Raw genomic sequence first — 26,257 nt, 5'->3', positions numbered from 1 at the left:
AACATCAATCCTGTGAACCCCATTCTCCCAACATCAATCCTGTGAACTCATACTCCCAACATCAATCCTGTGAACCCCATTCTCCCAATATCAATCCTGTGAACTCGTACTCCCAACATCAATCCTGTGAACGCCATACTCCCAACATCAATCCTGTGAACCCCATTCTCCCAACATCAATCCTGTGAACTCATACTCCCAACATCAATCCTGTGAACTCATACTCCCAACATCAATCCTGTGAACCCCATACTCCCAACATCAATCCTGTGAACCCCATACTCCCAACATCAATCCTGTGAACCCCATACTCCCAACATCAATCCTGTGAACCCCATATTCCCAACATCAATCCTGTGAACTCGTACTCCCAACATCAATCCTGTGAACCCCATACTCACAACATCAATCCTGTGAACCCCATACTCCCAACATCAATCCTGTGAACCCCATTCTCCCAACATCAATCCTGTGAACTCATACTCTCAACATCAATCCTGTGAACCCCATACTCCCAACATCAATCCTGTGAACCCCATACTCCCAACACCAATCCTGTGAACACCATTCTCCCAACATCAATCCTGTGAACTCATACTCCCAACATCAATCCTGTGAACCCCATACTCCCAACATCAATCCTGTGAACCCCATACTCCCAACATCAATCCTGTGAACCCCATACTCCCAACATCAATCCTGTGAACCCCATACTCCCAACATCAATCCTGTGAGCCCCATTCTCCCAACATCAATCCTGTGAGCCCCATTCTCCCAACATCAATCCTGTGAACTCATACTCCCAACATCAATCCAGTGAACCCCATACTCCTAACATCAATCCTGTGAACTCCTATTCCCAACATCAATCCTGTGAGCCCCATTCTCCCAACATCAATCCTGTGAACTCATATTCCCAACATCAATCCTGTGAACTCATATTCCCAACGTCAATCCTGTGAACCCCATACTCCCAACATCAATACTGTGAACTCCTATTCCCAACATCAATCCTGTGAACCCCATACTCCCAACATCAATCCTGTGAACCCCATACTCCCAACATCAATCCTGTGAACTCATACTCTCAACATCAATCCTGTGAACTCATACTCCCAACATCAATCCTGTGAACCCCATACTCCCAACATCAATCCTGTGAACCCCATTCTCCCAACATCAATCCTGTGAACCCCATACTCCCAACATCAATCCTGTGAGCCCCATTCTCCCAACATCAATCCTGTGAACCCCATTCTCCCAACATCAATCCTGTGAACCCCATACTCCCAACATCAATCCTGTGAGCCCCATACTCCCAACATCAATCCTGTGAGCCCCATTCTCCCAACATCAATCCTGTGAACCCCATACTCCCAACATCAATCCTGTGAACTCATACTCCCAACATCAATCCTGTGAACTCATACTCCCAACATCAATCCAGTGAACCCCATACTCCCAACATCAATCCTGTGAACCCCATACTCCCAACATCAATCCTGTGTACCCCATACTCCCAACATCAATCCTGTGAGCCCCATACTCCCAACATCAATCCTGTGAGCCCCATACTCCCAACATCAATCCTGTGAACTCATACTCCCAACATCAATCCTGTGAACCCCATACTCCCAACATCAATCCTGTGAACCCCATACTCCCAACATCAATCCTGTGAGCCCCGTACTCCCAACATCAATCCTGTGAGCCCCATTCTCCCAACATCAATCCTGTGAACTCATACTCCCAACATCAATCTTGTGAACCCATACTCCCAACATCAATCTTGTGAACTCATACTCTCAACATCAATCCTGTGAACACCATTCTCCCAACATCAATCCTGTGAACCCCATACTCCCAACATCAATCCTGTGAACCCCATACTCCCAACATCAATCCTGTGAGCCCCATACTCCCAACATCAATCCTGTGAGCCCCATTCTCCCAACATCAATCCTGTGAACCCCATACTCCCAACATCAATCTTGTGAACTCATACTCCCAACATCAATCTTGTGAACTCATACTCTCAACATCAATCCTGTGAACCCCATTCTCCCAACATCAATCCTGTGAACCCCATACTCCCAACATCAATCCTGTGAACCCCATACTCCCAACATCAATCCTGTGAGCCCCATACTCCCAACATCAATCCTGTGAGCCCCATTCTCCCAACATCAATCCTGTGAACCCCATACTCCCAACATCAATCCTGTGAACTCATACTCCCAACATCAATCCTGTGAGCCCCATTCTCCCAACATCAATCCTGTGAACTCATACTCCCAACATCAATCCTGTGAGCCCCATTCTCCCAACATCAATCCTGTGAACTCATACTCCCAACATCAATCCTGTGAGCCCCATTCTCCCAACATCAATCCTGTGAACTCATACTCCCAACATCAATCCTGTGAACTCATACTCCCAACATCAATCCAGTGAACCCCATACTCCCAACATCAATCCTGTGAGCCCCATTCTCCCAACATCAATCCTGTGAGCCCCATTCTCCCAACATCAATCCTGTGAACCCCATACTCCCAACATCAATCCTGTGAGCCCCATTCTCCCAACATCAATCCTGTGAACTCATACTCCCAACATCAATCCCGTGAGCCCCATTCTCCCAACATCAATCTTGTGAACTCATACTCCCAACATCAATCCTGTGAACCCCATATTTCCAACATCAATCCTGTGAGCCCCATACTCCCAACATCAATCCTGTGAACCCCATACTCCCAACATCAATCCTGTGAACCCCATACTCCCAACACCAATCCTGTGAACACCATTCTCCCAACATCAATCCTGTGAACTCATACTCCCAACATCAATCCTGTGAACCCCATACTCCCAACATCAATCCTGTGAACCCCATACTCCCAACATCAATCCTGTGAACCCCATACTCCCAACATCAATCCTGTGAACCCCATACTCCCAACATCAATCCTGTGAACCCCATTCTCCCAACATCAATCCTGTGAACTCATACTCTCAACATCAATCCTGTGAACCCCATACTCCCAACATCAATCCTGTGAACCCCATACTCCCAACACCAATCCTGTGAACACCATTCTCCCAACATCAATCCTGTGAACTCATACTCCCAACATCAATCCTGTGAACCCCATACTCCCAACATCAATCCTGTGAACCCCATACTCCCAACATCAATCCTGTGAACCCCATACTCCCAACATCAATCCTGTGAACCCCATACTCCCAACATCAATCCTGTGAGCCCCATTCTCCCAACATCAATCCTGTGAACTCATACTCTCAACATCAATCCTGTGAACCCCATACTCCCAACATCAATCCTGTGAACCCCATACTCCCAACACCAATCCTGTGAACACCATTCTCCCAACATCAATCCTGTGAGCCCCATTCTCCCAACATCAATCCTGTGAACCCCATACTCCCAACATCAATCCTGTGAGCCCCATTCTCCCAACATCAATCCTGTGAACTCATACTCCCAACATCAATCCCGTGAGCCCCATTCTCCCAACATCAATCTTGTGAACTCATACTCCCAACATCAATCCTGTGAACCCCATATTTCCAACATCAATCCTGTGAGCCCCATACTCCCAACATCAATCCTGTGAACCCCATACTCCCAACATCAATCCTGTGAACCCCATACTCCCAACACCAATCCTGTGAACACCATTCTCCCAACATCAATCCTGTGAACTCATACTCCCAACATCAATCCTGTGAACCCCATACTCCCAACATCAATCCTGTGAACCCCATACTCCCAACATCAATCCTGTGAACCCCATACTCCCAACATCAATCCTGTGAACCCCATACTCCCAACATCAATCCTGTGAACCCCATTCTCCCAACATCAATCCTGTGAACTCATACTCTCAACATCAATCCTGTGAACCCCATACTCCCAACATCAATCCTGTGAACCCCATACTCCCAACACCAATCCTGTGAACACCATTCTCCCAACATCAATCCTGTGAACTCATACTCCCAACATCAATCCTGTGAACCCCATACTCCCAACATCAATCCTGTGAACCCCATACTCCCAACATCAATCCTGTGAACCCCATACTCCCAACATCAATCCTGTGAACCCCATACTCCCAACATCAATCCTGTGAGCCCCATTCTCCCAACATCAATCCTGTGAACTCATACTCTCAACATCAATCCTGTGAACCCCATACTCCCAACATCAATCCTGTGAACCCCATACTCCCAACACCAATCCTGTGAACACCATTCTCCCAACATCAATCCTGTGAACTCATACTCCCAACATCAATCCTGTGAACCCCATACTCCCAACATCAATCCTGTGAACCCCATACTCCCAACATCAATCCTGTGAACCCCATACTCCCAACATCAATCCTGTGAACCCCATACTCCCAACATCAATCCTGTGAGCCCCATTCTCCCAACATCAATCCTGTGAGCCCCATTCTCCCAACATCAATCCTGTGAACTCATACTCCCAACATCAATCCAGTGAACCCCATACTCCTAACATCAATCCTGTGAACTCCTATTCCCAACATCAAACCTGTGAGCCCCATTCTCCCAACATCAATCCTGTGAACTCATATTCCCAACATCAATCCTGTGAACTCATATTCCCAACGTCAATCCTGTGAACCCCATACTCCCAACATCAATACTGTGAACTCCTATTCCCAACATCAATCCTGTGAACCCCATACTCCCAACATCAATCCTGTGAGCCCCATACTCCCAACTTCAATCCTGTGAGCCCCATACTCCCAACATCAATCCTGTGAACTCATACTCCCAACATCAATCCTGTGAACTCATACTCCCAACATCAATCCAGTGAACCCCATACTCCCAACATCAATCCTGTGAACCCCATACTCCCAACATCAATCCTGTGAGCCCCATACTCCCAACATCAATCCTGTGAGCCCCATTCTCCCAACATCAATCCTGTGAACTCATACTCCCAACATCAATCTTGTGAACTCTTACTCCCAACATCAATCTTGTGAACTCATACTCTCAACATCAATCCTGTGAACCCCATACTCCCAACATCAATCCTGTGAACCCCATACTCCCAACATCAATCCTGTGAACTCATACTCCCAACATCAATCCTGTGAGCCCCATACTCCCAACATCAATACTGTGAACTCATACTCTCAACATCAATCCTGTGAACCCCATACTCCCAACATCAATCTTGTGAACTCATACTCTCAACATCAATCCTGTGAACCCCATACTCCCAACATCAATCCTGTGAACTCATACTCCCAACATCAATCCTGTGAACTCATACTCCCAACATCAATCCTGTGAACTCATACTCCCAACATCAATCCTGTGAACCCCATACTCCCAATATTAACCCTGTGAACCCCATTTTCCCAGCATCAATCCTGTGAATCCCATATTCTCAACACTAATCCTGTGAACCCCAATCCTGTGAACCTCTAGAACTGGCAGCCTGATACTAGGATTCCAACAGCGTCCCATGAGCTCTCCTTCATGCATAAATCTGCATGGAAAAGAAAGGAAGTCGCTCCGCATGCCGTTCCTATCTCCAGTGGAGACCAGGAGTGATTCTTCTCTGGTGGCACACTTCTCTGGAGCAGAATCCATCCCGGGATGTCATGGTGGAATTCTCCTCCTCATGTTCTGGTGACTGATCAGAAAGCCAACAAAAACTGTTTACCACGTTTACATCCGAGAACTCCTGAGAAAATTCCTGCTGATTGTAGTTCTGAACATTAGTGTTTGACAATTTGACCAGTCTCAATTACTTCAATAGTGTGAATTGATGCTGTTCTACCGTATTTCCGTTTCTCAGGCAGGAGAAAAACATTATCATCCGGATTGTGCACGATGCGTCAGGTGCGAAGAGATGTTTGCAGAAGGGGAGGAAATGTATCTGCAAGGTACCATACCTAACCGATATTTGAGAGCTCATCACAGCCTGCTATTTACTGTACTTAGGTTGGAACTAGACTGCCCAGGGCAACTTCAAACTTTAGCCCCCTGCCATAATGAGAAATATCGTGTCCAATAATAGAGCTGTGAGATCATGCAGAGCTCCAGATTAACGGGATACACTCTAAATTGTGGTCGGAGTGCTGATTGCAAATAGCCAGATGAGTAACTGAACAAACCCGATTTAAAACTATTCAGTGAAAGAAATGCACAGACAGATATTGTTCAAAGCATTGCAAATGAAAAGTGCAGTTTTGAAATATTAGGTTTAATAAGGACTCCAAATTTGTGTGCAACATTGCTGTGTAATTGGACAGGTAGGTCTGGGAAATTGAAGGCATTTTATTGTGGGAATGTGAGAAGCTCTTACCTTTTTGTGTTGTAAGAACCATTGGTTAGACCACAGTAGGCCTGCATATTCAGGGTAAACCAATTAAAAGAGACACTAAACCCCTTATTAGCAAATTCGCAGAGCAATGAGATATGCTGCTGTAATCCCCAAATTAATATGGTTTGGATCTGTTCTGACTGGGAGGTTAACCCCCAAAATTTGATCTCTTTGTACCTATTTTGCACTTGGAAAACCAGGGCACTGAAGTCCAGTTATACCCCATATAGCTTTTTATCCCGTTTAGGCTGACGTCGGACAAGAGGATGAGCTGGGGGTGGTGGTGATGATAGTTCCCCTGGAAGGTCATGTGTGTGTGTGCTTGTGCGCAGAGTGTCCTTGCATGGCTGAGTCTGGGTGTTTAAATAGTTTGGAGTTAGAAGTGATTTTTCACCCTTCTAACTCTTCCAGAGTAACTTTCAGAGTAAGTATCAGGGTAAAACTGGCAGAAACATCCGAAATTAACAATTTAAATTGCTTCTGTGGGATGGATCCCAGCCCACACAATTGTCCAGGGGAAGTTAGCACTTCTGGGCAAGTGCCAGGTCAACCCTTACGTGAGAACTCCCTAGAGGGATTCCCCAACACATCATTGGGGAACTTCCCCAAAATGCGACGTTGAGGAACCAGGACGTTATGGGCAAGTATGTTTGGTGCCTTTCCAAATGCGCCTTCTCCATTTTGGTAGGTTACCCATAATGCAGTGCGCCTGTTTGACCTTTTCCGGGATGCTTTGTGGATATCCCTTTCTGCAGTCCACCTCTAAGTCTTCTGCATAATTGAGTTCTGAACTGAGAAGTTGCTTCGGTCTTCAGGTGCCAAGCTTTTGACTGACCTGTCCTGTCCAGTGGAACTGGTTTTGAGTGATTATTGCCTCAGTGTTGGGTAAGTTGGTTTGGGAGAGGACTCTGCTGCGGAACCACCTTTCTTGCTTGTAATTTGGAGGGTCTTCAGGAGGCACCACTGATGGTTCTTCTCCAGTGTTTTGAGGTTCCTACTGTAGGTTGTCCAAGTCTCCGAAGCATACAGGAATGCAGGGATCACTGCTGCAAAGTTTAGAGCCTGGTCCTCAAATATTAATATCTTCAGTTGGCTGAAGGCTGAGTAAGCATCGTGGAAGCAATGATGGATTTTGGGAGGGTCCTTCCTGATGCTGAGCCTGTGTTCGATATAATAAATACAGAAAATGCTGGAAAACCCCAAGTCTGAAAGCATCAGTGGAGAGAGAAACAGAGTTCACGTTTCAAATCCGCTAACTCTTCTGCAGAGCTGTGCTCGTCTTATCCTCACCAAAATAGCATCGGAGGCAAATGGCACTTGTAACACTGCAAAAACAGGAGTTAAAAATCCAAATTTTGTGGCCCTCATGTCATGATATTTCTGATATACTTAAACTTAAGACCTAGTTACTTGGATCCGATGCAGGACAACGGGCAGCAAGACTTCATCACAGGCCTCGGTCCATCGCAATCTGCTTCATTCCAGCCTAGTGGGTTTTTAAAAGATTTGTTCACAGCGTGTGGGCTTCGCTGGCTAAGCCAGCACTCATTGCCCATTTCTAATTGTCCTTGAGAATGCGGGGGTAAGCTACCTTCTTGAACCGCTGCAGTCCATGTGGTGTAAGTACACCCACAGTGCTGTTAGACAAGGAGTTCCAGGATTTCGACCCAGCGACAGTGAAGGAATGGCAATATGTTTCCAAGTCAGGATGACGAGTGGCTTGGAGGGGAACTTGCAGGTAGTGATGTTCCCAGGTGTCTGCTACCTATGTCCTTCCAGCTGGCAGTGGGGTTGGAAGGTGCTGCATAAGGAGCCTTGGTAAGTTCCTGCAGTACATCTTGTAGATGCTACAGACAGCTGCTACTGTGCATCAGTGGTGGACGGATTGATTGTTTGTGGAAGAGATGCTAGTCAAGTGGGCTGCTCTGTTCTGGATGGTTTCAAACTTCTTAGTGTTGTTGGAGCTGCATTCATCTAGGCAAACAGAGAGTCTTCAATCATATTCCTCACTTGTGCCTTGTAGATTGTGGACAGGCTTTGGGGAGTCAGGAGGTGAGTTATTTGTTGCAGGATTCTTAGTCTCTGACCTGCTCGTGTAGCCACAGTATTTATGTGGCTAGTCCAGTTTAGTTTCTGGTCAATGGTAACCCCCAGGATTTTGATCGTGGGGTTTCAGTGATGGTAATGCCATTGAATGTCAAGGGGTGAGCGAGTGGAAGCGACATCCGGCAAGGGTACGAGTTTGGAGGCTTTACTAACCACGCCCCTGCCTTTCTTGCTGGCTTGGCACTCTACAAGCCCTTTGGTGGTGGCAGCCCTCAGGGTGTGGGGGCAATGGAGGCAGCACATGGGATTGGAGTCAGTGTGGTCTCCGATTTGTAACAATCACCGGTTTGTCCCGGGGAGGCTGGATGGGGGCTTCAGGAGGTGGCAGCAGGCAGGGATCGAGAGATTTGGGGATTTATTTATCCAGGAGGGCTTTCCGACCTTGAAGGCACTAGAGGAGGAGTTTGAGCTACTGGGCGGGAAAGGGTTTCGATACCTTCAGGTCCGAGACTTTGTATGAAGGCAGGTTCCAAGCTTTCCTCGCCTCCCCCTGAGGACTACAGGATAAGGTGATATCAAAAACTGGGGTTGGAGAGGGGTGGATTTTGGAGATATGCAAAGAGTTGATGGAGTGGGACGGGGCTATGATCAGGGAGGTGAAGCGGAAGTGGGAAGAGGAGCTGGGGAGAGAGCTGGAAATGGATAAGTGGGAAAAAGCCTTGAAGAGAATCAATTCATCCTCGTCCTGTGCCAGACTTAGCCTGATCCAGTTCAAAGTGGTCCAGAAGGCTCACATGACGGTAGCCTGGATGAGCAAGTTCTTTGACGAGGAAGAGGACAGATGTGGGCGGTGTGGGGGTAACCCGGTTAACCATGTACATATGTTCTGGGCATGTCCGAAGTTGAGGGGATTCTGGCAGGGATTTGCGGATGTAATGTAAGAGGTCCTGGAAGGGAGGTCCTGCAAGTCCAGAACTGGCAATATTTGGGGTATCGGATTATCCGGGGGCCTAGTGGGGGAGGGAGGCCGATGTCCTGGCCTTCTTCTCCCTGGTGGCCTGGACACAAATTTTGCTGGGATGGAGGGACTTGGAGCCCCCGAAGTCAGGTGTGTGGGTCAGCGATACGGCAGGGTTTCTCAGCCTGGAAGAAAATAAAGTTCGCCTTGAGAGGATCAATTCAAGGGTTCGCCCAGAGATGGCAACCGTTCATCGACTTCTTCAAAGAAAATTGAACGTCAGCAGTAAAGGGGGGGGGGAAAGGGGAGGGGGGGAAGAAAACAGCAGCCATGGCAGTGTTAGATAAGGTCAGGGAACTCACTATACGGGTAATTAGGGAATAGGGCGGAGGTAGTAGGGGACATTGTTTTTTTAGTTTTTTTGCGTGTGTCGGCTCACGCGGTTGTTTAAGAAATGTTAATGTGTTAAACTGTGAAAATGACAAATGCTTCAATAAAATATTTTCTAAAAAAAAAGAATGTCAAGGGGTGATGGTTAGATTCGCTATTGTAGGAGATGGTCGTTGCTTAACATTTTTGTGGCACAAATGTTACTTTCCATTTGTCACTCTCAGCCTGTACATTGTCCAGATTTTGTTGCATTTTAACATGGAGTGCTTCAGTATCTGAGGAGTCGTGATTGGTGCTGAACATTGTGCAATCAGCAGCGAATGTCCCCACTTCTGACCTTCTGATGGAAGGAAGGTCATTGATGAAGCAACTGAAGATGGATAGGCCTAACACATTCCCCTGGGGAACAATAATGTCCCGCTCTTGAAGGTCCTCCTTAAATGTACTTCACCAGGTCGTCTTCGGCCAGCCCAACTTCTTCTTTTATATAATGGTGTCCATTCTACTAGCACTCTGGCGTGGCATACGTCTGGGGCTGAAATACATGTCCTGTCAGCTTCGGTCATCTCTCTGTCACAATGTCCTGAAGGTCTCTCTGATCAATCCTCCATAGCACTTCCTCGTTGGTGATGCTGTCTTTTCATGTGATGTACAGGATCTTACATAGGCAGAGCTGGTGAAAGATGTTCAACTCAGGTGTTGCCTTTGCTGTTTTCTTCCATGTCTCACTTGCATAGACTGTGGTTGGTACTACTGTGGACCTGTAAAGACGGAGCTTCGTGGCCATGTTGATGGTGTTGATTTCCCAGACCATGCAGAACCACTGGATGATTGATACTGCTTTGCTGATACTTGTGTGGACACCGATCCTTCCCTCACGCTCCCTTGCTTCCTAGGTAGATGAAGTGGTTTACGTCCTCAATGTCCTGTTGCTCATTGGTGATGGAGGACCTCACTGCACCCAGTCATCATTCACTTGGTCTTCTTACAGCTGATGCATAGGCCAACCTTGGTGCTGCTACCATCAATATCCATTGTCATGCCTTGGACCACACGTGATTCTTCAGCCAGCAAGTTGATGTTGTACATAAAATCCAGGTCCATCAACCAGTAGTGTTGCCATGGGATGCTAAAGTCTGCACCCACCATCGGCTTCTTCAATGAAATTGATAACCAAGAGGAAAAGGAATGGGGAGATGCAATGAAGGAGTCCTTGGTGCCCATGCAGATCTGGATACAGCAGCAGTATAATGCTTTGAAAATGTTAATATACTGTTCCTGAATGTCTTGTGATGTACCAAAGTGACTACTGATCGTTGCTATCGAAAGCTTTCTCAAAATCAAGGATGTTGATAACAAGCAAAATCTGATATTCTAGGTCCTGCTCTGCTCTACAATGTTCCTGAGCATGAAGATCATCTCACAACCTGATCCTCTACCCCAGAAATCTTCCACGTTGGGTCAGTGATCCATCATTCTTTGTTGGTTCCTCTCTTTAATTCAGTGGTGATTTTTGAACTCTCCTTAGTCCCACTTTGAAAGATTTCCTACTATTTCTCGCTATTGCCGATGTCAGTAGTACTTCGAATTTGTTGGGGAGGACAGTTCGAAATTGCATGAGATGTCCTTTTTCTTCAGTTTCTCCTTAGCAAATGGCCTTTGAGATTCTCTAGTTGTTGCCTTCAGGTGGATCTTGCCTAACACTGGGTGATGATCAGATTCTACATCAGCACCTCACAGAGCCTAGTCACCTTGTCGGGATGTCCCCCACCTGCTGCTGATGCATACATAATAAATTTTGTTCAAGATGCTATCATCTGGAGACCTCCATATGTTTTACGGATGTCCTATGTTTGAAGAAGGTATTCGCAATGCTGAGCCCATTGCTATTGCAGAACAGCAACAGACACTTGGGGCTAGATTCCCCGATCCTGCGGCTATGTCCGCCGGGTCCGTCTGGTCTTACGACCAGAAAGTCGGCGCTGGCCCCGCACCGATCCTCTGTCTGTGGGGGGCTAGCAGCTGTGCAGCGCTTTTCCTGCGGATACGGCTGGAGAATGACCCGGTCCATGGCCGCTCATGCGCATGGCGGTGGCCTGCGGTGGCTGCGCCATGCAACATGGTGCCGGCCGCGCACGGACCCAGCCTGCCAAAAACTTCCCCACTGTAACCAGCCTCTCCACCCCCGCACCACCTCATACCAGTCCCCCCACCCCCCGCTGAAGCCCCCCCGACAGCAGAATGCCCCCCCCCCCCCCTGACTGTGGAGGCGCTGGACTCAGTCCGCAGCCGCCACGCGAGGTCCCTGAACGGTGTGAGCACACTTGTCTCATGCCATCGGGGACTCGGCCCATCGGGGACGGAGCATCGGGAGAGGCCCTCTGGTGACGTTCTGAGGCTGTCCATATGCCAGTACACCGTTTTTGAGGGTGTGGAGCATTGCAGAAATGGTGCCGCCCCCGATTCCGGCGTAAACGGGGATTCTCCGGCCGATCGCCAAAAGCGATTTTGGCGTCGGCGATCAGAGAATCCAGCCCTCAGTATTTCTGCTGAGCATACTTTCTGATCCTTGAGGCCAATTACACTGTTCAGTCTTCATTGGTTGTCATCAAGCTTAGCGTTTAGGTCACCAATCAGTGGCCGGGTACCTCGTCCAGCGTATCCTGCAATTGGTGATAAAATTCATCTTTCTCCTCCTCTATGTCTGTCTCTGCCAAAGCCAATCGCAAGCCTGGTTGAAAAATGAAGAGGGTTGGATATGGGGCTGGCACCCTCAGCCTGTAAAAACCCATCATTGGTAGAGAAACAGCAGAAAATAGCCATACTGGCAAAGAAAGGAGATCAGAATGGAGGATGCATGTATGATGGGACTGGATGAAAACGGGAAGGAAGCCTGATCCTTGACAACCCAATCGTCAAAGCCAAAACCATCGTCAGAATCAACAGTGGGATCATCCGAACATTCCTCCACTGTCCCAGGTGCTGTGAGACCTGTCGATTTGACATCTTAGGCAGCAGCAAGGCCAAGACAAATCAGTCGGGAGGGCGTGACAATCCTTACTCTGGGTAAAAAGAACACCATACCCATGGTATTATATGTAAAAGTAATATTTAAGTTCTGTTATATCAGAAATTATTTTATTTATTTCTACTTCTCACTAAATGTCAAATGGTCAAGATTCCAAAAAATTAACCACATACTTTGGCTCATACACAGTAATCCTCTCATTTTGAATAGACCACCTTCTTTTGTACTGTCTTGAATCTATCTATACAGCAGGCAAAATTCCTGATTACGCACTCGTCCTAGTCCTCATGCTTAATTTTAATTTGTTGTAATAGCACTATTGATACTTTTCTCTCATACCTCAATTCCCCTATTATATTTTTATGCTGTTGGTGTACAGAGTGAAGGAAACTGTACAAAAGTTAATGAGAATTGAATTTGGATATAAATAACAAAAATATCTACTTTATTTAAATTAAGTGGAGAATTACTAATAGTTTTCTGATGTTTACCGTTACTTTTTATTATTTGTTTTTAATTTGCTGCAGGCATTTTAATCTGGCACCCAGTCTGTAAACAGGCTGCCAGGGCTGAAGAAAAACATAAGGTAAGAAGAAAGAAGCATTAGTCCATTTGTAACTAAATGATGTGAGTTAACAACCTACTTGCCATACGGAACCATTATTGTTCAAATTCTAATAATTCATTACTCTTTGGTGGTTCTCGTAGAACTATTTTATTGCTGAATTTATGCTTTGCCACATTGCAGGTTTGATTTGATAGTTCCTAAAATGAAATTTCAGCAACTTATATTTCTATAATGCCTTTAAAGTAATATGTGACCATTTCCAATACACACTCTAGGGCAGGATCTCTTATACCCCGCCTTCAGGGCGGAGCTATGTAATACAGCCAATGGTCAACTCATGGGTCTAACCAATGGGCTTCAGCCTCTCAGGTACCACAATACCTGGTACTACCACAACCCGACACTGACAAAATATGGTAAAATTCTGTCCATTCAGTGTGACTTCTGGAATAAAAGAATAATAGATCAAGGCTTGAGATTTACATGGAGCCTGAGACCTTCAGGAATTATTGGAGTCAGAATGTTAACATGTATACGGTGGGAAGTCAAGAAACTACAACTTGAAATGAAAAATGTTTGGGTGTATATTTTCCAGATATTTAGAGAATTGAGCATAGCTTATAATTTTAATGTTGAAATTATGTAACATATTGTTGTTTTGCCTCTAGATCACCCATACTTCTTCTGAGAGCATCACATCTGCTCCAGCCTCAAGTACTTCAGGGTCCCCAAGCCGTATTATCTATGTAAGTTTATTCAGCAGTACATTTAGACAATCGATACTCATCTCCAGTAATGCCATAACCTACTTAAATACTTTCAAATATCCCTGCTACAAAATTCTTATTAAATTAACACAAATTAATATTTTGAAAGTTTAAATGCATAAGAAATGGGAAGGTAAATAAGCCAAGTACATAGAGGCCAGGAATGTTTATCTCCCAATAAAAAGATTTGAGATCAAATCAAAGTGTTTTTTTATAGTTAACACTATGGTTTGTTACATGGAGATCCCCAACAGTCTTAGCTTGGGTTGTTGCCAGAGGTTTGAAAATGAGCGATATACAGCCCCATATGTAAGAATCAAATACATTTCCTATTGAGCCAATCCAAAAAGTAACAATAGATGATCCGTTGGGGATGTTTCTAAGCTCAAATATTCTCTACCTGACTACCTAACCTGGACTGGGTGAGTTTGGGTTGGGGGAACGAGGTGGGGGGAGGACACGATACTGTGCAAAGGGGTGGGCAAAGAAGTATGAAGAAAGTGAAACAACAAATGCTACTTTTCGAAGAGCTTAATTTCTTAAGCACGTAATATTATGCTAATATGGAGCTCAATTTGTTTATTTAATGATTACTATCAACATTATTAATGGAAAGTGGATTTCTGATAAATGTATTGTGCTTTGTATATCTATATCAATAACGTAACTTCAGGGCGGAAATGTTTTCAAGTCAGAATTTCTTGACTCTTATCAGAAATCTAAGTCACCATCCAGAAGCAATATTCTAATTTGACCAGTATTCGCACAGTGGATAACACTGTTGCTTCACAGCACCAGGGTCCCAGGTTCAATTCCTGGCTTGGGTCACTGTCTGTGCGGAGTCTGCATGTTCTCACTGTGTCTGCGTGGGTTTCCACCGGGTGCTGCGGTTTCCTCCCACAAGTCCCGAAAGACGTGCTGTTAGGTGAATGGGACATACTGAATTCTCCCTCTGTGTACCCGAAGAGGCTGCTCCTCCAATCAGAGATTCTTCCTCTCCTTCCAATTTGCTTCTGATAGGCTCCCTAATGAGCCCATCAGTAGCAAGCATGGGAGAGAAACAATTTGTGATTGGGAGAGAAGTCCCTTGTTGCATCTTCAACTTCATTTGCCTGTCTTACTGGCATTATCAACAGAGGTGCTGGGGCCACATTGAGTGGTTTTGGGAGGCATAGTCCAGCCCCTGTGCTGTAGGCTGGACAAGCCTCACCTTGGCCTTGGAGCTAGCATTCTGTGGTGCTGCCTCCTCCGTGAAGCAACATAGGTTGCTTTGCACTGTTAGAACCTAAACGTATTGCTACGTGAACAAATCTCTTCCCTAATGTAGAAGCCTAATTATTTTTTTAAAGTTTAGTTGCACTCAATGGTCTCGCATTTTGACTTGAAAATGTATAAACCCTGAAATTACACTATGTGGTACTAATATGCAAAGCTTAATATATTTATCTTAAATCCACATACCATGTATTTTGGCAGTGATGCTAACCCACTTATTTCAATGCCTTTGCTGAAGTAAAGGATAAATCCATTCAGATGAATTCATTAACCATACATTAGCTTTCCTGTAATTTTAGGTCACAGGGTTTGTTTAAAATTGTATGTAATGCATAGTTGATGTTCATTTCCATCAGAGTTCTTCTGATTGTCCACAAAAAAGTTAAGTTCTAGTGGGAGATCAAGGAGTCCCTGCAGAAGTTTTAACCCAGTATGCTTTCTTGTGTCCATCTGTAATTAAATACAAATTGCATTAAATAATTCAAATTTCCCTGATATATTGATAACTAATGGAAGAAATTGACCATTAAAATAATTAACACTGATATTATAATTTAAGTGACACCTACAACTTCTGGCACCATTTTAGATGGTAGAAGCATAGTCTTCAAAAGGAGTTGAAATTCTTGCCTTGCCTAAACTGGATGTGCTGCTCCTTTATAATAAATGGAAAGGCGTAGCTGTGTTGCAATATTTATATTCATGCATGAGCCATGATTTTTCTTGGATTTCCCTTTCTGCTGCTCTAACCAAAAGTGCTTCAAAAATCCTGTTTACATGCATAAAAAAAGCTCCCACAAGATTTTCAGCAAGGTTACAACAATGGAGCAGGGGCAGCTCCTAGGAAATTCATGGCCATGATTTATATGGTCAAATATATAGTTATTTGTGTGATATATACCCAAATGACTCTTGGCTATTTATTTCAATCAAGTTTTCTTTTACACTAGTTTTCCTTTGAGACATCAATCAGTGCTCCAATATTTGAAATAGTTGTCTTCTTTTGTTTCTCTGTTTTCTTCGTTCCCTGCTCATTATCTCTTGCATCCTTCTTTTGTTCTTCCTCTCTTAGGCCAAGCTAGATGATGAGATTCTTGACTACAAGGATTTGGCCGCTCTTCCCAAAGTTAAGGCCATTTACAATATTGATCGTCCTGACATGATCTCCTATACGCCGTATATCAATTACTCCACTATCAATAGGCATAGCCTTGGGGAGGTACTGAAAAATTCAGCAGTCCTCAAGAGTCCTTGAATCTGAATATTATTTAAAAGATGTGGTATGGATTTTTATACTGGACATTCTTGCACCACTTATTTTGCAGAATAATTCATGATAATGCTCACCGGTAGTTAAAGTGCCAGTAATGATTTATCATGGAATGAGCAAAATTAAATAATCGGGGACAACAGAGATAACTGTTTGTCTCATAAGTTTTATATTAATATATCAAAGTAGGGAAGGACAAATTCACCTCTAATCTGCTGTCTTTCCTCAAAGGACCAGCTACTCTCTTCTTCAAAGGAATATAAACACCATGTCAAAATGGACGTTTGTGGGGATTGACATGTTCAACCACCATGTTTTGCAATTCGCCTCCACTTTGTATGTTGGTTATATATCTGACCAAAGTCTGACCAGTGATTAATCGAACATTTTGCACTGAGAGTTAACCAGCAATAGTGTAATGTTAGGTAGCTAAACTTACTGTGCTATTCCTTTTCATTACTTGTCCAGAGAAAAATCCAGGCCAAAATTGGTGCTAATTGCGTAAAATGAATTCTGTATTACAGACATTTTGAATTATTATGTAACACCGTCAGGTACAGATTGTCCTTGTGTATTGCACCAGGTGCTGTGCGGTATTTGTATAAATATTGCATAAGCAAGCACTTAGATTTGAAGCTGTTTTCGCACTTTTCCATTGTGGTTGCAAGTTGACTAACTGCAATGGCATATCAGCTGAAATCAGGGCAAGAGTTCAGTATCTACTCGCGTACCTGCTTTCACTGTGGCTTCAAAGTTGTGTGATAAAGTTCATTTGTTGTAAATGTTCTCTGTTCACAGTGGGCGATTATTTTTCTCCATCAATAAACCAACTTTAAAAAATAGATATTTGTCAAAACCTGAATATTTCAAAAATAAGAAACTTTTCTATTCTAAATAAGGAATAACCAAAGGTGTTTTTAATAAATGAATGCAGAATTATGCAAAGATATTTGGTCAGTTCATGGATATATAATATTTAATTTGCATACAAAAATTATAAAATTTAATACGGTGTAGAGAAATTTACATTTTGTATGTGAGAACCATGGCAAACAATGTTTGAACATGACGGGCTGGATTCTCTGCCTTGTGACGCCAGAAACGAGAATTGCAATCGGGTGGAGAATTGCGCGAAAAGGAAAATAATCCAGTTTGACGCCATCCGGTCCCTCGCTGGCGGCAATAATGAGGTTTGCGCCCTGTGCTAGCGGATCAATGCAAAACCATCATTTGTATGGATTTAAAATTGTTCATAGCTTGGACACTTCAAGCTCCACCCCTCCACGATGCTCCTCTCCTCTTGGTGTAAGTCCTGCAGTCGCGGATTAGTGCAAGTATTTACAAGCGGAGTCTAGGCACTATGGCAGTGGAGCGGGAGGCTAATAAAACTTTGAAAAAGCCTAAAATAATGTCAGCCTTGCTGTGGGGGTGGCTGCCTAGGTCGGGGGCAGTAGCAGAGAATAACTTTGTGCCAAGTGCACTCAGGGTGTTCCCCTCTGGATAAGGGTGGCCTGGTCAGACCGCCATTGCTGCAGTATGTGTTTTAAGTGCGCCACTTTGGTGCTCCGTACAGGCTCCTGGCTGCTCACACTGCTGAGTGCTACATGTGTCCTTTGAATGCTCAGAGAGCATCTGGGAGGCCACCCAAGCTGCCCCTCTGGACACCCTCATATACCAGCTGCATCATCAAGGGGGTGGATGTGGCCAAGCTCAATCAGGGGCCCACCAAGTGTTGCCACTCCTCAGAAGCGATGCCTCACTGGAGAGGAAGCAGGGGATCAGCAGAGCTCACCCCAACCAGAGAACATCTGCACCGTGGCCTTCCCTGGTTCTCTGGCCTCTCAGGACAGAGGCCTCATCAGTGACCCCCACCCCTCAAGCTCACCAGTTGGCTCCTCCTGATGAGACTGGCAATGTTAACTGTCTCTGCCACCAACTCCCAGGCACTGTTCAGGAGGGTAGGCTTGAGTTTGCGGCTCATCCTGGGGAGGAGGGTGTCCCTCCTCTCCTCACTGGCATGGGGCTGTGGGTTCAGCTCGGAGTCCGGAACCCGGGGCAGGTCTTGTATGAACCTTTTTCGTAGCTGCAGTGCGTGTGTGGTAAGTGGAGTGATTAGTAACAGCTGCAGCTGTCAGACTCTTTGGTGCTAATTCCGGCCCCGGCGGTTACACCGCCCGCTGAGCTGGGAAATTCTCACAATTCATACCGGCAGAGTGCTGGTCCATTTGCATGTCCTGACTCAGTTACCGAATAGCACCCCCAAAGGAAGTGTGGATCACATGCTATTCAGTCCCAGCAGGAGCACGTTTTTCCCACCCTGTTGCGCCTGGCACCGATCCTGGAGTGCCTGGTGCCAATCCCATTGCAGCGGGTGAATAGCGGGAATGGCCAAAAACCATTTCACGCCAGGCGCGATCCGTTTTGCCATTCACCCAGCCCATTCTGGCGAGAAGCTCATTAAGGCTAATTTGCATGCAATTTCAATCTGATTAGCGAGATAGAAGTCAAATGCAGCAGCCTGCCGGGAGTCACCCAATCCTCCCAGTGAGAAGTCATGTGGGCGTTGTTTAGTATTCCTCTACAAAAACAAAAAGCTGGCGCAATAGCTTCTGTAGGGAAGTAAGGAGGTGAGTAGCCTTCCTATTTACCTGCATACACTTCAGAGTGGCTGGGGTTGTTCAGGAGGGCCAGGTCGGGTGTTGTCCCTGAGCCGTGGTGGGGTGGTTTGCATCTGTGAAGCATTCAAGCCATCTTTAAATATTGTAAGGTCCCAAAACAGGGCTACCACAGTTACAGTCTGTCTGTCCTACCAAACTCTCCCAGGAGAGCCCTGCTGCAGCTTCTTTCATGAAAGTCAATTTCACTCCCTTCGACTGTGAGCAGCCTCCAGCTTCACAGTTGGAGGATTAGCCTTGATGTGATAGCTCTTCGACCTAGTTGTGATAACACTTCATGCTCCTGAACTCTCAATTGCCTCCTTGAAGGGACAGGTGCCCTGTCTGAGAGAATGATTAGATGGCCTTCAACCTTTGATGCCTGAACAGCGTACTGTAATTGAGGTACGTCGGCACCACAGTGGCAGCTGCCAATAATCAAACAGTAAAGAACAGGGCTTCACCACTGAAGACCCTCTCGTGGCCAAAGGGTAATCATCTGGATGAGCAGAGGACAGCTGAGCACACACTCCCTAATGTTGTTAGCAGAGGTTTCGGGTCTAGGGTGTGGTGATGTGCATAAGCAATCATTAAATAGTAATATGTATGACCTCCAACTAGCAGGTGGCAGTAGAGAACCATCACGTGACACTGTTACCTCAGTGAGTCTGGAGATAGTTGTTGTAGTGGATAGTCATATTTGTAGTATCTCTTAAATAACTTAGAATTGTAATATAATAGTTAGTAGAGTTTGATAGTTTGAGGTGGGGGAGGCCTCCAATTTGTTCGGTCACCTGGAATGTTAGGAGTTTGAATGGCCCAGTGAAAAGATAGAGGGCATTTGCTCACCTTAAGTTTGAACTCCGATGTGGTGTTTTGCAAGGGACCCATAGGCTGCACAAGGGATGGGTGGGGCGAGAGCTGCGGCAACTCTAATTAATAAAATGGTTCAATTTTCGGCCTCTTAAGATTGTAGCTGACAATAACAATCTATATGTTATTGTCTATGGCTCCTTGGTGAGCACCCGGTTGGCATGGTTAACATTTACGTCCCCAATTGGGGCGCTACAAATGTAATTAATTCACTGCTGCCCTCATCCCCAATTTAGACTCGCATCAGTTCATTTTAGATGGGGACCTGAATGGACCTTGGCTTGGATCTTTCCAAGCCTAAACCTTTTGCCCCATTGGGGGTGGCCAGGGCTTTGTCGTCTTTCATGACACAGATGGGGGTAGATCCTTGGCATTTCTTGCACCCAAGTGCTAAAGAATTTTCGTTTTTTTTCACATGTCCCATCAAGTATGTTTGCGGATTGATATTTTTTGTTCCAGATAGATCTCTCCTCCCTTCAGTGGTGGCGGCTGAGTACTCAGCAATTGTTATTTCTGACCATGCCTTCTTGATTTGTCGTGAGAGTCTGGCCCCACCCAACATCCACCAGGGAGATTTTACACAACACTATTTGCGAATTGAAACATTTATCCACTGCCAGAGAGGACTATATAAAATTTAACACAACCGAGTCAGTTTCACCTTCCATTCTGTGAGAAGGCCTCAGGTGGTCATTAGGGGGGAAATTCTCTCCTATAGAGCGCATTTGGTGAGGTCAGCAAGGGTGGAGCAGCAGAGGTTGGTGGACTCCACCAGTACTCGCTTGATCCAACGCCGGAGTTCCTGGCAGTTACGGGAAGGTGGTGGCGTAGTGGCATTGTCACTGGACTATGAAACCCGAGGCCCAGAGTAATGCTCTCGGGACCGAGGATCAAATCCCGCCCCTGCAGATGATGAAATTTGAATTCAATAAAAATCTGGAAATAATGAACAGTCTAACGATGACAATTAAGCCATTGTCGATTGTCATTAAAGATTCTTGGGAGATTTGGTTCTGGGCAAAAGTTTATTTCTTGGATTCATCTGTTGTATGAGGCCCCCGCTGCCAGTGTTTGTACAAATGCCCTGAACTCTGATTATTTTCCTTTGAGTAGGGCCACGAGGCACTGTCCCTACTCCTGTTTGCGCTGGCAGTAGAGCCGCTTGCTATAGTGCTGAGGTCTTCTGTTAAGTGTAGGGGTATTGAGGGGGAGGAGTGGAGCATCGGGCGTCCCTTTACGCGGACAACCTATATTTCGTACCCTGTATCCTCCATGGACGACATAATGAAGTTGCATAGCACTTTTGGCTCCTTCTCTGGATACAAGTCGAACTTAGGCAAGAGTGAATGTTTCCTGGTCAACCCCCCGCGAGGTGAGCTCAACTAGGGATATTACCATTTTGCCTTGCCAAGACTAGCGTTTGTTATCTGGAACTCGGGTGGCCCACAACTGGGCCTCACTTCATCAATTAAATTACACCAGTCTGGTTAGTCGTATTAAGGCAGACTTGTGGAGGTGGAACAACCTCCCCCTAATGGGGCTGTTTAGCACAGGGCTAAATTGCTGGCTTTGAAAGCAGACCAAGGCAGGCCAGCAGCACGGTTCAATTCCCGTAACAGCCTCCCCGAACAGGCGCGGAATGTGGCGACTAGGGGCTTTTCACAGTAACTTCATTGAAGCCTACTTGTGACAATAAGCGATTTTCATTTTCATTTCATTCCTTGGCAAGGAGGGTTCAGACTATTAAAATGAATATGTTCCTGAGATTTTTATTTGTCTTTCAGTGTCTCTCCATTTTTTTCCCCAAATCCTTTTTTATTGAGGCCAACAAATTGATATTTTATTTTATTTGGACGGATAAGACTCCCAGAAGGGACAGACAATCAGGGGGCTTGGCCCTTCCCAATTTTTTGTTTTATTATTGGGCAGCGAATATTCAGAATAGATTGTTATGATTTAGCGATCCCGAATCCATATGAGGAAAAATGGAACCGTGCTTCTGCACTACCTCTCGTCTTTGTGCAATAGTAACTGCACCTTAACCTTTTTCCTCAAATGCAGTGGTGGTCTCTGGTCTCTTCCCTGAGAATTTGGAAGCAGTTTAGGCAGAATTCCAAGCTCCATTCCCTGTCATTGCTAGCCCCCATATGGAATAATCATCTTTTCCTCCCAGCTGATTTGGACTCGACATTTAAATCTTAGGAAGGGAAGGGCCTCGAGAGGTTTGAGGACCTGTTTGTGGAGGAGAGGCTTGCGAGTTTTAAGGAGTTAGCTGAGAAATTCCAGTTCCAGTCTTTTTAGGTATTTCCAAATTCCCGATTTTTCATTAAAAGCTTTTCCCTCCTTTCCTTTGGCACCACCTTCTTCTCTGATGAGAAAGATTCTGTCTCTGGCTCGGCCTGACAGGAGGTCTATCTCGGACATATATGATCACATCCTTTCAACAGATTCTGCTCCATTGAGTGGTGGGAGGGTGAAATGGAGGGTGAATTGGATCCCATTCGTAGTGGTGAGGTGTGGAGTGAGGCCCTTCAGAAGGTTAACTCCAAGTCTTCATATGCTCGGCTGCGTCTGATTCAGTTCAAGGTTTTGCATAGGACGCACTTGACCAGAGCTAGGATGAGCGGATTCTTCCCTGGGGTTGAGGATAACTGTGAGAGCTGTTCTCGTGGGGTGGCTAACCATATGCATATGATCTGGTCCTGTCCCAAGCTGATTGGCTTCTGGACTTCTTTCTTTAATACCATGTCGGAGATATTCTGTGTAGTTTTGGATCTGTGTCTGTTGGAGGCCATATTCCGGGTGTTGGATCCGCCGGTGACACAGTCTGGGGTGAAGGTGGATGTCGTTTACCTTTACCTCATTGTTAGTCCAGAGGCGAATTTTGCTTGGGTGAAGGTCTCCCACTCCACCTAGTGCCTCTGCTTGGCTGGGTGACCTAATGTCATTTCTGCATTTGGAGAAGGTCAAGTTCACCATTAGGGAGTCGATGGAGAGGTTCTACCTCAGATGGCAACCATTTAATTATTTTTTTAAGGAGTTAGTCACTGTCAGCTGTTAGGGGGTTTAGGTCAATTTTTTTGGGGGGGTGGGGCTCGGTTAGTGTTTGTATCTAAGTTAATCAGGTGTGTGTCTTTTTTTTTCCTTTATCTTCTATTGTATTTCTCTGTTTGATTGATTTGCGTTGTTCTGATTATTATGAAAAATGTATTGATAAACCTATTTTTAAAAAAAGACCCAACCGCACATCAGGCTGAGGAGAGGGCCAGAAGGGCAGGCCAAAGACCTGCCATGGGTAAAGCTGATGGCCACACAGCCTCATCTCATGAGAAGGGATCAATGATCAGTGAATTTGCGAGCGGACAGCACATGCCACAGAAGACTGCATCTCAACAGGGAGACGGTGCGTCCCCTGTGCCACACCCTCATGAACATGGCACTCCGGTTGCCATGAAGGTCACTGCAGCCCTCAATTTTTAGGTCACTGAGGCATTCCGGGGCTCGAGCGGGGATCTATGTGACATTTCGCAATCAGCCCACAGATGCGTCCGAGAGGTTTTGGATGCTCTGTATACCCAGGCATCTGACTATATCACCTTTGACCTGGACCAAGCCCACCAAAATGTCCGGGCTGCAATATTTCCCATGGTTACTGGGGTGCCACACATCTAGGGAGCCAATGATGGCACGCATGTTGCCATACAAGCACTGGGGCAGCAAGGAGTGCCCTGTATTAACAGGAAGGGGGTCCTCACCCTGAATGTTCAGATCCTGTGCAACCACCACCTCAGGAGCATGCACGTGTGTGCACACTGTCTTGGGAGCATGCATGACAGCTATATCCTGGAGCAATTGGGAGATCCCCGTTGTCTTCCACGACCACCCAGGATGACTGGTAGGCTCGTGGGGAACAAGGGGTACCTGCTGAGAACGTGGCTGATGACGCCAGGGCGAAGGCCAGAGACCAAGGCAGAGATGCATTACATTGAGTCCCGTGCTGCCACCTGTTCTGTCATTGAGCGGTGCATCAGGCTGCTCAAAATGCAGTTTCGCTGCCTGCACCGTTCTGGCAAGGCTCTACAACATAGCCCCCAGAGAGCCTCCCAGTTTATGGTGGTCTGCTGTGCCTTCCACAATTTGACACACGTCTGAGGAGGACGGCCACCACGAGAGACTGGAGGAAGAACCCAATGTGAAGCTGGAGGATGGAAGACAGTCCCTCAGCAACTGGGACATGAATTTGAGGTCCTCGGCCTTGATCATCACAGACTAAGCAACGCATTGGGCACCACCACTCATGGCTCAGACACCGTGCTCCAGGTTTTCCAGTACGGTCGCCACTCAGTATTGCCTCGGTGTCACGCAATGCCGGCACCATCCCTGCACCTGAAGGCTATGGGACTCCTCCAATCGGCCTTGCACTCACTGAAATGTCGCTGACACCCCCTCCTGAATTTCACGTCTGTGTCCTATCATCTGTATCAGCTCCAGGAGAACCTTGTCCGTAGGCTTGAATGCTGGCTGGGACCCAGCTGAGTCTTGGGATCCAGCAGACCTCTGACTGCTGTCACCCTTGGATGTTCCAGCCTCCACCTGATCTGCATTAGCAGCTGTGTGGTGCTCACCATATTGTGTCCCCGAAGCTGTCTGTTCATGTCCACCGAGGTGTGTGTCTCTGCGCTGGTGGTGGGTGCAGTTGAAAACGATGATGCATTGCGGATGTTCTCCTCGGGTGGAGGGGAGGCAGTGACTCCGGATGGCCTGACCTCATCAGATGGCGATCCTGCAAAACAATGGACATGGGTTTAGTGAAAGGGAAGGATAATTGTCTGGGACATCAACACCTCACTTAAGACAGGTCATCTGGATGAAGGGGCAGTGGCTCCTCACTTCTCTGGCGCAGGACAGTCTCGTTGTCAGTCATTGCCCTCTCTCCTCAGGCAACCCCGCGTAGAAGTCAATGGTGTATGAAATGGAATGTAAACAAGCAAGTACAAAGGGACAAAAGGAGCCACACTGCAACATTGAAACCGCAGAGCCTATTGAAACTTCATGGGGGGTGAAATGTTTCTCCAAGAAACAAGCTGCAGAATGACTCTGTTCTGAGAGAGGATTTTAGGACAGGCAGGCTGTAACTGTGCTTTGCCCTGTTATGGTGTATGGGCAGCACGGTAGCACAGTGGTTAGCACAGATGCTTCAAACCTTCTGGGTTCCAGGTTCGATTCCCGGCTTGGGTCACTGTCAGTTCGGAGTCTGCACCTTTTCCCCATGTCTGTGTGGGTTTGTTCCGGGTGCTTCCTCCCACAGTCCAAAGATGTGCAGGTTAGGTGGATTGGCCATGTTAAATTGCCCTTAGGTTAGGTGGGGTTGCTGGTTTATGGGGATAGGGTGGAGGTATGGGCTTAAGTGGGGTGTTCTTTCCAAGAGCCGGTGCAGACTCGATGGGCCGAATGGCCTCCTGTACTGTAAATTCTATGATTCCATGAACATGAAAGAAAGCAGGTCAAGACTTCACAGACCCAAAAAGAGACCCCCATCCTGGGGAAGAACCCCGACATGGACTCCCCCAGCCAGCCCGAGCACACCAATCTTCAATCCCCCCAAACATCTGGCCAGTGGCTGCTGTATCCTTGTGTTCCCAGGAGGGAAGTGGCGAGGGGTACTCACCTCGAGATTAAAATGAATACAAATTAGCTATAATCAGTTTCTCTTCCTTTCTGGATGAGAACCTGATCACGACAGTTGAAGCGTGCCAGGAGAATAGGAAACTGATTTGCGCCTGTTTTCACAAAGCCTATTTCGGGGCTTTCCCACAATTCTCGTGAGATAGCGGGATTTACACCGGGCACAATGAGTCCGGAGAATTGCCCCCAAGGTAATTTGACCCCAATCCCATTGTATACACCCTGTGACATTTTTATGGTGGCAAGCTGGGTGATGTGCCTATGCCCCACTCTCACACAGCAGGGTGCTGAATAATATTTAAATCAGGCTCCCACAGTGTAGTTGGGAATCTGATTTAAATTTAATGCT

General features: G+C 46.1%; 1 protein-coding gene across 1 annotated transcript in view; it reads left to right on the top strand.

Annotated features, from left to right (window-relative positions):
* LOC140408573 (actin-binding LIM protein 2-like) overlaps positions 1-26,257 on the top strand; it is a 512,880-nt gene that overhangs the window by 188,702 nt on the left and 297,921 nt on the right. The window contains exons 7-10 of the mRNA XM_072495958.1: positions 5,867-5,954; positions 13,344-13,402; positions 14,053-14,130; positions 16,499-16,645. Coding sequence (XP_072352059.1) covers positions 5,867-5,954; positions 13,344-13,402; positions 14,053-14,130; positions 16,499-16,645 — 372 coding nt within the window. The remainder of the gene's footprint in view (positions 1-5,866; positions 5,955-13,343; positions 13,403-14,052; positions 14,131-16,498; positions 16,646-26,257) is intronic.

This window comes from Scyliorhinus torazame, chromosome 3, assembly GCF_047496885.1.
Source record: "Scyliorhinus torazame isolate Kashiwa2021f chromosome 3, sScyTor2.1, whole genome shotgun sequence".
Classification (NCBI taxonomy): Eukaryota; Metazoa; Chordata; class Chondrichthyes; order Carcharhiniformes; family Scyliorhinidae; genus Scyliorhinus; species Scyliorhinus torazame.
Note: the sequence above shows the minus strand (reverse complement) of the source record. Positions and strands in the feature narration are given on the sequence as shown.